Source organism: Oncorhynchus clarkii, chromosome 16 (genome assembly GCF_045791955.1).
Source record: "Oncorhynchus clarkii lewisi isolate Uvic-CL-2024 chromosome 16, UVic_Ocla_1.0, whole genome shotgun sequence".
Lineage (NCBI taxonomy): Eukaryota > Metazoa > Chordata > Actinopteri > Salmoniformes > Salmonidae > Oncorhynchus > Oncorhynchus clarkii.
Window position 1 is genome coordinate 5,054,864 of NC_092162.1, and position 17,825 is coordinate 5,072,688.

General features: G+C 43.6%; 1 protein-coding gene across 7 annotated transcripts in view; it reads left to right on the forward strand.

Annotated features, from left to right (window-relative positions):
• LOC139367886 (transforming acidic coiled-coil-containing protein 2-like) overlaps positions 1–17,825 on the forward strand; it is a 218,145-nt gene that overhangs the window by 100,056 nt on the left and 100,264 nt on the right. For 6 of the 7 annotated variants that reach the window (XM_071106248.1, XM_071106251.1, XM_071106253.1 and 3 more), the window contains one exon: positions 11,916–12,650. In XM_071106248.1, the coding sequence (XP_070962349.1) occupies positions 11,916–12,650 (735 nt within the window). The remainder of the gene's footprint in view (positions 1–11,915; positions 12,651–17,825) is intronic. The other variant, XM_071106250.1, reaches the window with a different exon arrangement.

Sequence of the window (17,825 nt, forward strand, 5' to 3'; positions counted from 1 at the left end):
CACCCCACGACCCTGTGTGAAGAAATGTGTGTGTTTTTTGCCAATTTTAACCGCACACTTGTTGTTTGTGTACATGGATTTTATAATGTCGTATGTTTTACCCCCAACACCACTTTCCATCAGTTTGTATAGCAGACCCTCATGCCAGATTGAGTCGAAGGCTTTTTTGAAATCAACAAAGCATGAGAAGACTTTGCCTTTGTTTTGGTTTGTTTGGTTGTCAATTAGGGTGTGCAGGGTGAATACATGGTCTGTTGTACGGTAATTTGGTAAAAAGCAATCTCTCTCTCTCTCTCTCTCTCTCTCTCTCTCTCTTTCTCTGTCTCTCTCTCTCTCTCTCTCTCTCTCTCTCTCTCTCTCTTTCTCTGTCTCTCTCTCTCTCTCTCTCTCTCTTTCTCTGTCTCTCTCTCTCTCTCTCTCTCTCTCTCCCTCCTCCTCCCACCATTTCTTCATGGCATTTCTTTCAGTATGGAAGGTAGTTGTGGCTGTACAGGGCCAAGTAGCTTGACTGGTACAAGAAGAACTGGCTTAGCCAAGGACAATTAGTGGTAATGCATTCAGGGGTGATACATTTACTCATTGTACATATACATGGTTTGTTGGTTTGTTTTAATCCTGCATGGACGTTTCCTGCGTGGACGTTTCCTAGAGAGATAAATGTTGTTAGATGTTAACTGTATCTCTGCCCCTTCAGAAGCAAGCTTCCTATAGTCCCTCATGATCTATTATTACGTCTCTGTAGGAGGAAGGAAGAGGAAACCCAACGGACACTCTGTTCTCAGTCTGAGGGAGAGAGACAAGAAAAGAGAGAGAGAGAGAGAGCGAGAGAGGAATCCCACAGATCTATGCTACGTGCTAACAGTTGGCGAGAGGGAGAGAGAGAGTGATCCCACAGAACTATGCTACGTGCTGACAGTTGGAGAGAGAGGAAGAAAGAGATCCCACAGATCTATGTTACGTCTGACAGTTGGAGAGAGAGAGAGAGAGGGATCCCACAGATCTATGCTACGTCTGACAGTTGGAGAGAGAGGAAGAGAGAGATCCCACAGATCTATGTTACGTCTGACAGTTGGAGAGAGAGAGAGAGAGAGAGGGATCCCACAGATCTATGCTACGTCTGACAGTTGGAGAGAGAGGAAGAGAGAGATCCCACAGATCTATGTTACGTCTGACAGTTGGAGAGAGAGAGAGAGAGGGATCCCACAGATCTATGCTACGTCTGACAGTTGGAGAGAGAGAGAGAGAGAGGGATCCCACAGATCTATGTTACGTCTGACAGTTGGAGAGAGAGAGAGAGAGGGATCCCACAGATCTATGTTACGTCTGACAGTTGGAGAGAGAGAGAGAGAGGGATCCCACAGATCTATGTTACGTCTGACAGTTGGAGAGAGAGAGAGAGAGAGAGATCCCACAGATCTATGTTACGTCTGACAGTTGGAGAGAGAGAGGGATCCCACAGATCTATGCTACGTCTGACAGTTGGAGAGAGAGAGAGAGAGGGATCCCACAGATCTATGCTACGTCTGACAGTTGCAGAGAGAGGGAGAGAGAGAGAGAGAGGGATCCCACAGATCTATGCTATGTGCTAACAGTTGCAGAGAGAGGGAGAGAGAGAGAGAGAGAGGGATCCCACAGATCTATGCGATGTGCTAACAGTTGCAGAGAGAGGGAGAGAGAGGGAGAGAGAGGGATCCCACAGATCTATGCTACGTGCTGACAGTTGGAGAGAGAGAGAGAGAGGGATGCCACAGATCTATGCTATGTGCTAACAGTTGCAGAGATAGAGAGATAAACACTGAGAGAGACAGAGATAGAGCAATCTCTGCAGGCCTGTCCTGTGCAGGCAGTTGCTAAGAAAAAGCGTGAGAATGTGTGTGAGAGAGTGTTTGTGTGTAGGAGAGAGAGAGATAGAGCGAGACCCCACAGCGCCCCAGGACAGCAACACAATTAGGCCCAAACAAATCATAAGAAAAACAAGTAAATAACTTGACACATTGAAAAGATTTAATAAAAAAACACAGAGAGAGAGAGAGAGAGAGAGAGAGAGAGAGAGAGAGAGAGAGAGAGAGAGAGAGAGAGAGAGAGAGAGAGAGAGAGAGAGAGAGAGAGAGAGAGAGAGAGAGAGAGAGAGAGAGAGAGAGAGAGAGAGAGAGAGAGAGAGAGAGAGAGAGAGAGAGCGAGAGAGAGAGAGAGGCTGTGTATCTGACTATGATGTAGAGAATTGGTCTATTACTATTTATAGATTCTTAACTAACAGGAGTCATTTACCCCTGGCCCCTAGCCCGATGAGAACCACAACAGCTGCCTGTCAGATTAGAGCTGAAGTTTAGTCCTTCTGATAAAATGGGAAGCCAAACTAACACACTTCACCACCAGGTATCCACTGTTGACAGACTAGAGCCTGGACACGAGCAAAATAAACAGGTTACGTTGTCTACTGGCTGGATGGAACATTTTTACATTTTTTTGTTGTTTGTATTTAGACTGAGACTGCTCGTTTGTCAAGTTGTGGTCGGACTCGAGTGTCCAGTCTGGCTGTTCATGTGTATGGTTGGTTTTAAAATGTAACCTTTATTTAATTGGACAAATCAGTTATTAAGAACAAATTCTTATTTACAATGATGTCCTTCCGGGGAACAGTGGGTTAACTGCCGTGTTCAGGGGAAGAATGACAGATTTATACCTTGTCAGCTCTGAGATCCATCCAGGAAGCTTTCGATACTGGCCAAACGCTCTAAACACGAGGCTACCATTTCATACCAAACCATAATATACCAAACCACACTATACCAAACCACACTATACCATACCATACTATACCAAACCACACTATATCACAACAAACCAAACCATACCACACCATACTATACCACACCATACTATACCACACTATACCAAACCACACTATACCAAACCACACTATACCAAACCACACCATACCACACTATACCATACCACACCATACCATACCACTCCATACCACACCACACCACACCATACCACACTATACCACACTATACCATACCATACCACACTATACCATAACATACCACACCATACCACACCACACCATACAACACTATACCCAACCATACCACACTATACCATACCATGCCACACCATACCTCACTATACCACACTATACCACACTATATCATACGATACCATACCACACCACAACATACCACACCATACAACACTGTACCGAACCATACCACACCACACTATACCACACTATACCATACCATACCACACTATACCACACCACAACATACCACGCTTTACCACACATACCTAACGATGCCATACCACACTATACCACACCATACCACACTATACCATACCATACCACACCACATCACACCACACCACACCATACCACACTATACCACACCATACCATACCCCATTATAGCACACTATACCACACCATACCACACCAAACCAAAACACACCATGCCACACTATACCACACCATACCATACCACACTATACCATACCATACCACACTATACCATACCACACCATACCATATCATATCATACCATACCACACTATACCATACCAAACCATACCATACCATACCAACCCACGCTATGCCATACCACACTATACCACACTACACCAACGCATACTACATTATACCAAACCATACCAAACCGTATCACACTACACCACACTATACCAAATCACACTATAACAAACCACACTATACCACAACAAACCAAACCATACCATACCACACCATACTATACCACACTATGCCACACTATACCATACCATACCACACTATACCACACTATATCATACCATACCATACCGCACCATACCAAACCACACCATGCAACACTATACACAACATTACCACACTATACCATAACAAACCATACCATACCACACCATACCACACCATACCACACCACACCATACCATACCACACCATACAACACTATACCCAACCATACCACACCACACCATACAACACTATACCATACCACAACATACCACACTTTACCACACATACCTAACAATACCATACCACACTATACCACACCATACCATACCAAACCATACCATACCACACTATACCATACCATACCATACCACCCTACACCATACCACAACAAACCACGCCATACCAAACTATACCACAACATACCATAACACACTATACCATACCATACCACACTATACCATACCACACTATACCACACTATACCATACCACACTATACCACACTATACCATACCATACCACACCACACCATACCACACCATACCACACCACACCATACAACACTATACACAGCCATACCACACTATACCATACCAAACCATACCATACCACACTATACCATACCATAATATACCATACCACACCACAACATACCATACCACACCAAATGAAACCACACCACACTATACCATACCACACTATACCATACCACACTATACCATACCATACCACACCACACTATACCATACAACACCAAATGAAACCACACCACACTATACCATACCACACTCTACCATACCATACCACACTATACCATACCACAAAATACCATACCACACCACACTATACCATACCACACCAAATGAAACCACACCACACTATACCACAACACAACATACTATACCATAACCACACTATACCATAACCATACCACACCATACCATATCATACCATGCCATACCACACTATACCATACCACATTATACCATACCATACCACACTATACCACACTACACAAAACCATACCACACTATACCATACCACACCACAACATACTATACCATAACCACACTATACTATAACCACACTATACCAAACCACACTATACCATACCACACTATACCATACCACACTATACCACACCAAATGAAACAACACCACAATATACCACACTATACCATACCACACTATACCATACCACACTATACCACACCAAATGAAACCACACCACACTATACCATACAACACTCTACCATACCACACTCTACCATACCACACTATACCATACCACACTATACCATACCACACCAAATGAAAACACACCACACTATACCATACCACACTATACCATACCACACCACAACATACTATACCATAACCACACTATACCATAGCCATACCATAACATACCATACTATACCATACCACACCATACCATATCATACCATACCATACCACACTACACCATACCACATTATACCATACCATATCATACTATACCATACCACACCATACCAAACCATATAACACCATACCACACTATACCACACTATACCAAACCATACCATACCATACCACACAATACCATACTATATCATACCACACCATACCAAACCATACCATACCACACCATACCAAACCATACCATATCACACCATACCACACTATACCAAACCATACCACACTATTCCAAACCATACCACACCAAACCATACAATACCACACAGTACCACACCATACCACACCATACCATATCATATCATACCATACCATACCACACAATACCATACCACACTATACCATACCATAACATACCACATCACACCATATCACACCATACTATACCATAACAACACTTTACCATAACCATACTATACCATAACCACACCATACCATACCAACCCACACTATACAATAACACACTATACCACACTACACCAAACCATACCACACTTTACCAAACCATATCACACCATACCACACTATACCATACCACACTACACCACACTATACCAAACCATACCATACCACACTATACCAAAACCATACCAAACCATACCACACTATACCATACCATACCACACTATACCACACATACCAAACTATATCACACCATACCACACTATACCATAACCATACCAATCCATACCACATACCACACTATACCATACCACACTACACCACACTATACCAAACCATACCATACCACACTATACCAAAACCATACCAAACCATACCACACTATACCATACCATGCCACACTATACCACACATACCAAACCATACCACACCATACCATAACACACCACACTATACCACACCATATCAAACCATACCACACCGTAACATACCATACCACACTATACCAACCATACCATACCAGACCAAACCATACCACAACAAACCATACCACACAAACTACCACACCATACCACACCATACCAAACCATACCATACCAGACCATACCGCACAATACCAAACCATACCACACAATACCAAACCATACCACACTACACTATACCAAACCAAACCATACCACACCAAATACACACCATACCACATTATATCACACCATACCACACTATACCAAAAAACACCACACCAAACCATGCCACACAATACCAAACCACACCATACCACACTATACCATACCACACCACAATACAGCACGCCACACTATAACATACCACACTATACCATACCACACTATACCATAACCAAACTATACCAGAACCATACTATACCAGAACCACACCGTATCATACTATACAATAACCACACCATACCATACCAACCCACACTATACCATACCACACTATACCACACTAAACCAAACCATACCACACTATACCAAACCACACCACACCATACCAAACCATAACAAACCATACCATACCACACTATACCACACCGTACCACACATACCAAACCATACCACACCACACCATACCACACTATACCATAACCATACCAAACCATTCCACACTGTAACATACCATACCATACTGTACCACACATACCAAACCATACCACACCGTACCACACATACCATACCATACCACGCCATACAATACCACACCACACCATATCAAACCGTACCATACCATAGCACATCATACCACACTATACCAAACCATACCATACCAAACCATACCACACAATACCAAACCATACCACACCATACCAAACCACAAAATAGCAAACAATAACACACCATATCACACTACACCAAACCATACCACAATATACCACACTACACACAACCACACAATACCAAACCATACCACACTATACCACACTGCACCAAACCATACCACACTATACCAAACCATACCACACAATGCCAAACCATACCACACCATACCAAACCAAACCACACCAAACACACAGCATACCACATTATATAACACCATACCACACATACCATACCACACAATAGGACACTATATCATACCACACCATACCAAACCATACCATACCACACCATACCAAACCATACCACACCATACCATACCACATCATACCACACTATACCAAACCATACCACACCGTACCACACTATACCAAACCATACCACACCAAACCATACCACACAATACCAAACCATAACATACCACACTATATCATACCACACTATACCATACCATACTACACCATACTATACCACACCATACCACACTGTAACACACCATACCACACTATACCATAACCACACTATATCATAACCATGCCATACCAATACATTCCATACTATACCATACCACACCATACCATATCATACCGCACCACACCATACCATACCATACTATACCATAACAACACTTTACCATAACCATACTATACCATAAACATACCATACCATACTATACCATAACCACACCATACCATACCAACCCACACTATACCATGCCACACTATACCACACTACACCAAACCATACCACACTTTACCAAACCATACCACAGCATCCCAAACCATATCACACCATACCACACTATACCATACCACACTATACCATACCACACTATACCACACTATACCAAACCATAACATACCATACCAACCCACACTATACCATAACCATATCAAACCATACCACACTATACCATACAGTACCACACTATACCACACATACCAAACTATACCACACCACACCATACCACACTATACCATAACCATTCCAATCCATACCACACTATAACATACCATACCACACTATACCACACCTACCAAACCATACCACACCATACCATAACACCCCACACCATACCACAGCATATCAAACCATACCACACCGTAACACACCATACCACACTATACCAAACCATACCATACCAGACCAAACCATACCACACCAAACCATACCACACAATACCACACCATACCACACCATACCACACAATACCAAACCATACCACACTACACCATACCAAACCAAACCATGCAACACCAAACACACACCATAACACATTATACCACACCATACCACACTATACCAAACCATACCACACTATACCATACCACACCACACCACACTACACCACACCACACTATACCATACCACACTATACCATTCCACACTATACCACACCGCTCCACACTATAACATACCACAACATACCACACTATACCACAACATACCATATCACACTATACCACACCATACCATACCAGGCTATACCATACCACACCACACTATACTATACAACACTATACCACACCACACTATACCACACCACACCACTCTCTACCATACCACACTATACCATACCACACTATACCATACCACATCACACGAAACCACACCACACTATACCATACCACATCACAACTTACTATACCATAACCACACTATACCATAACCACACTATAACATACCACACTATACCATACCACACTATACCATACCACACTATACCACACCACACTATACCATACCACACTATACCATACCACACTATACCATACCATACCAGACCATATCATACCACACCAAATGAAACCACACCACACTATACCATACCGCACTATACCATACCACACCACAAAATACTATAACATAACCACACTATACCATAACCACACTATACCATAACCATACCATAACATACCATACTATACCATACCATACCATATCATACCATACCACACTATACCATACCACATTATGCCATACCATATCATACTATACCATACCACACTATACCATACCACACTATACTATACCATAACTAAACTATACCAGAACCATACTATACCATAACCACACCATACCATACTATACCATAACCACAACATACCATACCAACCCACACTATACCATACCACACTATACCACACTACACCAAACCATACCACACTATACCAAACAAAACCACACCACACCATACCAAACCATACCAAACCACACCTCACTATACCATACCACACTATACCAAACTATACCACACCACACCATTCCACACTATACCATATCCATACCAAACCATTCCACACTATAACATACCATACCACACTCTACCACACATACCATACCATACCACGCCATACCATACCACACCACACCATATCAGACTAACCACACCGTACCATACCATAGCACACCATACCATACTACACCAAACCATACCACACTATACCACACTACACAAAACCACACAATACCAAACCATACCACACTATACCACACTGCACCAAACCATACCACACTATACCAAACCATACCACACAATGCCAAACCATACCACACCATACCAAACCAAACCACACCAAACACACAGCATACCACATTATACCACACCATACCACACATACCACACCATACCACACTATATCATACCACACCATACCAAACCAAACCATACCACACCATACCACACCATACCATACCACACCATTCCAAACTATACCAAACCATACCACACCATACCACACTATACCAAACCATACCACACCAAACCATACACACAATACCAAACCATACCATACCACACTATACCATACCACACCATACTATACCACACCATACCACACTGCACCAAGCCATACCACACTATACTATACCACCCGATACCACACTATACCACATCATACCACACAATACTATACTATAACACACTATACCAAACCATACCACACTACACCATACCAAACCAAACCATGCCACACCAAACATACACCATACCACATTATACTACACCATACCACACTATACCAAACCATACCACACCAAACCATACCAAACAATACCAAACCACACCATACCACACTATACCACACTATACCATACCACACCACACTACACCAAACCACACTATACCATTCCACACTATACCACACCGCTCCACACTATACCATACCACAACATACCACACTATACCACAAAATACCATATCACACTATACCACACCATACCATACCAGGCTATACCATACCACACCACACTATACTATACAACACTATACCACACCACACTATACCATACCACACCACTCTCTACCATACCACACTATACCATACCACACTATACCATACCACACCACACGAAATCACACCACACTATACCATACCACACCACAACTTACTATACCATAACCACACTATACCATAACCACATTATACCATACCACACTATACCATACCATACCATACCACACTATACCATACCACACCAAATGAAACCACACCACACTATACCATACCACACTCTACCATACCACACTAACCATACCACATTATACCATACCACACCACACTATATCATACCACACCAAATGAAACCACACCACACTATACCATACCACACTATACCATACCACACCACAACATACTATACCATAACCACACTATACCATAACCATACCATAACATACCATACTATACCATACCACACCATACCATATCATACCATACCATACCACACTATACCATACCACATTATACCATACCATATCATACTATACCATACCACACTATACCATACCACACTATACTATACCATAACCAAACTATACCAGAGCCATACTATACCATAACCACACCATACCATACTATACCATAACCACACCATACCATACCAACCCACAATATACCATACCACACTATACCACACTACACCAAACCATACCACACTATACCAAACCACATCACACCATACCAAACCATACCAAACCATACCTCACTATACCATACCACACTATACCATATCCATACCAAACCATTCCACACTATAACATACCATACCACACTATACCACACACACCAAACCATACCATACCACGCCATACCATACCACACCACACCATATCAGACCATACCACACCGTACCATACCATAGCACACCATACCACACTATACCAAACCATACCATACCAGACCATACCACACCAAACCATACCACCCAATACCAAACCATACCAAACCATACCAAACCACACAATACCAAACCATACCACACCATATCACACTACACCAAACCATACCACACTATACCACACTCCACAAAACCACACAATACCAAACCATACCACACTATACCAAACCATATCACACAATGCCAAACCATACCACACCATACCAAACCAAACCACACCAAACACACAGCATACCACATTATACCACACCATACCAAACCATACCATACCACACCATACCAAACCATACCACACCATACCACACCATACCACACCATACCAAACCATACCACACCATACCACACTATACCAAACCATACCAAACCAAACCATACCACACAATACCAAACCATACCACACCACACTATACCACACCATACCACACTGCACCACACCATACCACACTATACTATACCACACAATACCACACTATACCACACCATACCACACAATACTATACTATACCATACTATACCGTACCACACTCTACTATACCACACTGTACCATACTATACCACACTGTACCTTACGACACCACACCATACCACACTGCACGATACCATACCACACTATACTATACCACACAATACCACACTATACCACACCATACCACACAATGCTATACTATACCACCACACTATAGCATACCACACTATACCATACCACACCACACCATACCACACTGTACCAAACCAAACAGCCAACAATTATGTGTATGTTTTTGTGTGTAGGTTGTTAATCCACGTGTCTCCCTCCTGTTCTGTCCAGGTCCTTCCTGACAGAGGCTGAGCAGACTGAGGAGAGGAGTAAGCCTCCTTCTTTCACCTCCTCCTCCCCACCTCCTCCCCCTGTCACCTCCTCCCCACCACCTCCCCCTGCCACCTCCTCCCCACCTCCTCCCCCTGTCACCTCCTCCCCTCCTCCTCCCCCTGTCACCTCCTCCCCACCTCCTCCCCGTGCCACCTCCTCCCTTCCTCCTCCCCCTGTCACCTCCTCCCCACCTCCTCCCACGTCTCCTGGACAAGTCTTCCAGTACCCTCCTGCCCTCCCTACCTACCTTCAGGAAGATTTTCCCACCCCTCCTCCCACTCCTCAAGAGAGGCTGCCCCCAGAGCTCCAGTCGACTGAGCCCGACACACCACTTCCTGCATCCCCCCAGGCTCCAGCAGAAGCCCCAGAAACTCCGGCTTCTTCCCCACCAGCCCAGGCTTCTTCCCCACCAGCCCAGGCTTCTTCCCCACCAGCCCAGGCTTCTTCCCCACCAGCCCAGGCTTCTTCCCCACCAGCCCAGGCTTCTTCCCCACCTGCAGCTCTTGCAGCAACGCCGGTTGTCCCGCCTCTACCTGTACCTACACCCTATGAGAGTCGGGACACCACACTCACCACCACTACATTCTCTGAACCCCTGACAGAATCCCCAGCCTCCCTACCTCAACCTCCACCCCGTGGAGAGGACACCATCTCCACCCCTGCACCCTGTGACCCCTGTGACCCTACACCCAGGTATGGTTACCACTATGTCGCTATATTGGACCAGTGTCATATACACCTACAGTACCAGTCAAAAGTTTGGACACACCTACTTATTCCAGGGTTTTTTATTTTACATTGTAAAATAATAGTGAAGACATCAAAACGATGAGATAACACATATGGAATCATGTAGTAACCATAAAAGTGTAAAACAAAAAACAAAAAATATTTTATATTTTGAGATTCTTCAAATGACAGCTTTGATGACAGCTTTTCACACAGGTCAAATCAAATCAAATGTATTTATAAAGCCCTTCTTCATCAGCTGAAATCTCAAAGTGCTGTACAGAAACCCAGCCTAAACCCAGCCTAAAACCCTCAAACAGCAAGCAATGCAGGTGTAGAAGCACTTGAATTACAGAGACTAGCTTCTCCACCATCACGTACCAGTCGCATCTTAACCACTTCAATAGAATAAGGCCAGATCTACTTCTTGGCTGGTACTCAATTGTATAGTATTTAATTGATTTATTTTTAATTTAACATTTATTTAACCAAAGTAACCCATTGTTCTCTCCAGGAACACATTTATTTCAATACGCAATTGATTGCACTTGACAGTGATTATTAAGGTGTGGAAACTTTTCCAGTTGAACATTCTGCTCCAGTCCTGCTAGGTTAGAATTTGACTGATTTGTTGTCATTGAGTTGATTTCAGAGAGAGTGAGAGAGTGAGAGAGTGAGAGAGTGAGAGAGTGAGTGACTGAGTGAGTGATTGAGTGAGTGAGAGGGAGAGAGCGGGAGAGGGAGAGAGAGAGAGAGAGAGAGAGAGAGAGAGAGAAACAGAGAGAGAGAGAGAGAGACCGAGAGAGAGAGAGAGAGAGAGAGAGAGAGTTGTGTGTGTGTGTATTGTAGGCTTAGTGAGAGCTGAGGTGTGTGCTTCTATAACTATCCTCACAAGGACAGTAGAACAAGGAAAATTATCCCTCGTGGGGACATTTCCCAGGTTCCCCGTGAGGAAAAAGTCTAATTTAATCTTAGGGATAAGAGACAGTTACAATTATGGTTCGGGTTACAATTAAGGTAAGTGGTTAGGGTATAGGGTATAGGGTTAGGGTTAGGGTATAGGGTATAGGGTTAGGGTATAGGGCATAGGGTTAGGGTATAGGGTATAGGGTTAGGGTATAGGGTTAGGGTATAGGGTATAGGGTATCGGGTTAGGGTATAGGGTATAGGGTTAGGGTATAGGGTAAGGTTAGGGTAAGGTTAGGGTATAGGGTATAGGGTTAGAGTATAGGGTAAAGTTAGTGGTTAGGGTTAGGGTATAGGGTATAGGGTTAGGGTATAGGGTATAGGGTATAGGGTTAGGGTATAGGGTTAGGGTATAGGGTAAGGTTAGAGGTTAGGGATTATACTATTTTGAATGGAAATACATTTTTAGGCCCCCACGTCAATGAAAGTGTGTGTGTGTGTGTGTGTGTGTGTGTGTGTGTGTGTGTGTGTGTGTGTGTGTGTGTGTGTGTGTGTGTGTGTGTGTGTGTGTGTGTGTGTGTGTGTGTGTGTGTGTGTGTGTGTGTGTTGACTTGATAAGTACATAATGCCTTGTAATCGTGTTTTTTTCCATTGTGCACTTCCACATTCCACCAGCAGAGGGCAGGTATGACCCAATGATGTCATATCAACACTGTCACAGTATTCACAGCCCGTCTCTCTCTGCACCCTGCTGTCTGCCCTACGCAGTTAGGTGGTGCATAACATAGAAACACAATCCATAGATTGGGTTTTCCCATTCAAAATTATGATGGCGTCATGGGTGGACTGGTAGGAGCCAAACAGGATGTAAAACCATTCTATTTCTATGGTGCAGTGTGCATAGACAATCCCAGCTAAAACATACACTATATATACAAAAGTATGTGGACACCCCTTCAAATTAGTGATTTCGGCTATTTCAGCCACACCCGTTGCTGACAGGTGTATAAAATGGAGCACACAGCCATGCAATCTCCATAGCAGGGCGGCAGGGTAGCCTAGTGGTTAGAGCGTTGCAAGTTCAAACCCCCGAGCTGACAAGGTACAAATCTGTCGTTCTGCCCCTGAACAGGCAGTTAACCCACTGTTCCTAGGCCGTCATTGAAAATAAGAATTTGTTCTTAACTGACTTGCCTAGTTAAATAAAGGTAAAATAAAAAACATTGGCAGGCGAATGACCCGTGCTGAACAGCTCAGTGACTTTCAACGTGGCACCGTCCTAGGATGCCACCTTTCCAAAAAAGTGAACTGTAAGTGCTGTTATTGTGAAGTGGAAACGTGTATGAGCAACAATGTGTTTTCATCCATTTTAGTGATCCATCCACCTGACAGGTGTGTCATATCATGAGGCTGATTAATGATCATTACACAGGTGCACCTTGTGCTGAGGACAAAAAAAGGCCACTAAAATGTGCAATTTTGTCACACAACACAATAACACAGATGTCTCAAGTTTTGAGGGAGGATGCAAAATGCTGACTGCGGGAAGGTCCACCAGAGCTGTTGCCAGAGATTTCTCTACCATAAGCCGGCTCCAACGTTGTTTTAGAGAATTTTGCAGCGCCTCCAACCGGCCTCACAACTGCAGACCACATGTATGGCGTGGTGTGGGTGAGCGGTTTGCTGATGTCAACGTTGTGAACAGAGTGCCTAATGGATGGGGATGGGGATATGGTATGGGCAGGCATAATTGCATTTTATCTATGAAAATTTGAACACAAATATTTCATTTTATTTTTTAAAGTCAGTTAAGAACCAATTCTTATTTACAATGATAAAAATACCATGTGATGGCCAATTTTCTTAAAGAATCTGTGACCATCAGATGCACATCTGTATTCCCAGTCATGTTAAATCCATAGATTAGGGCAGAATTCATTTATTTCAATTGACTGATTTCCTTTATATGAATTGTAACTTTAGTAAAATCAGTGAAATTGTTGCATGTTTATATTTTTGTTCATAATTTGTGTTTCATCTGTTTGAAGCCACAAGTAAAAGACACAAACACAAGTAAAAGACATATCTATAAAACTGGAGAAATGGGGGAAAGCATAGAAACAGAGCGCATAGAACAGATCTACTGCGTCTTAGACTTGCTGTCAAAGAGAATGACAGATCTATAACTCAGATTTCTATGCGGATTTTGTCAGGTCGCCCGAAAATGTTACATATTGTGGCTTTCAATTATATACATTTTTTGTTGTTGCATATGTCATGTAGCATACTCAAATCAAATAAATGTATAAATCCCTTTCTACATCAGTATGTATGTATATAGCCCTTCGTACATCAGCTGATATCAGCAAAGTGCTGTACAGAAACCCAGCCTATAACCCCAAACAGCAAGCAATGCAGGTGTAGAAGCACGTTGGCTAGGAAAAACTCCCTAGAAAGGCCAGAACCTAGGAAGAAACCTAGAGAGGAACCAGGCAATGAGGGGTGGCCAGTCCTCTTCTGGCTGTGCCGGGTAGAGAGGAACCAGGCTATGAGGGGTGGCCAGTCCTCTTCTGGCTGTGCCGGGTGGAGATTATAACAGCATACAGTAAGCCTGTAATTGTAGTACCTCTAAATCCAATCTGGCATTCATACATCTATGAAAACCACACACACACACACATATATATATATATATATGTTTTAGAGAAGAGTCTTACATCTTAGAGATTTTACAGAATTATAGTTCTAGCTGTTTTTTTTTTAGTTGTATCCTGGGGGCAGAGCTGAATGACCGTAGCCCTACTGAATGAACTTGGCATACATACATTCATAAGAACCCCCTTCTCCCTGTGAAAACAGTGCCCAGGGAATACAGCACTGCTGGCTACTGAAGAGTGGTGCAGCGGCAGTAGCTATTATTTATGATGATGTGTAAATAGAATAGAAGCAGAGAGGGAAGCAGAGCCCAGAGGGTAGCAACAAGGAGCCCTGCTATTGGCTGTGGAAGAGAGGAGGAAGGAGTAGCTCTGCCATTGGCTGTGAAGTGGAGGATCATATCTATAATTATTGTAATTGAAGAGACACAGTGACTTGGGAGAGAAACACATATCAGCGACAGAGTCTAGGGAGATAAATAAAAATAAAGTAGGGCTACGGTCAAGGTTAGTGAAAGGGTCAACAAGACCACTGAGTAGAGCTACGGTCAACAAGACCACTGAGTAGGGCTACGGTTAACAAGACCATTGAGTAGGGCTACGGTCAACAAGACCACTGAGTAGGGCTATGGTCAACAAGACCACTGAGTAGGGCTACGGTCAACAAGACCACTGAGTAGAGCTACGGTCAACAAGACCACTGAGTAGGGCTACGGTTAACAAGACCATTGAGTAGGGCTACGGTCAACAAGACCACTGAGTAGGGCTATGGTCAACAAGACCACTGAGTAGGGCTACGGTCAACAAGACCACTGAGTAGGGCTACGGTCAACAAGACCACTGAGTAGGGCTACGGTCAACAAGACCACTGAGTAGGGCTACGGTTAAAAAGACCACTGAGTAGGGCTACGGTCAACAAGACCACTGAGTAGGGCTACGGTCAACAAGACCACTGAGTAGGGCTACGGTCAACAAGACCACTGAGCAGGGCTACGGTCAACAAGACCACTGAGTAGGGCTACGGTCAACAAGACCACTGAGTAGGGCTACGGTTAACAAGACCACTGAGTAGGGCTACGGTTAACAAGACCACTGAGTAGGGCTACGGTTAACAAGACCACTGAGTAGGGCTACGGTCAACAAGACCACTGAGTAGGGCTACGGTTAACAAGACCACTGAGTAGGGCTACGGTCAACAAGACCACTGAGTAGGGCTACGGTCAAGGTTAGTGAAAGGGTTAACAAGACCACTGAGTAGGGCTACGGTCAACAAGACCATTGAGTAGGGCTACGGTCAACAAGACCACTGAGTAGGGCTACGGTCAAGGTTAGTGAAAGGGTTAACAAGACCACTGAGTAGGGCTACGGTCAACAAGACCATTGAGTAGGGCTACGGTAAACAAGACCACTGAGTAGGGCTACGGTTAAGGTTAGTGGAAGGGTTAACAATACCACTGAGTAGGGCTACGGTTAACAAGACCACTGAGTAGGGCTACGGTCAACAAGACCACTGAGTAGGGCTACGGTCAACAAGACCACTGAGTAGGGCTACGGTTAACAAGACCACTGAGTAGGGCTA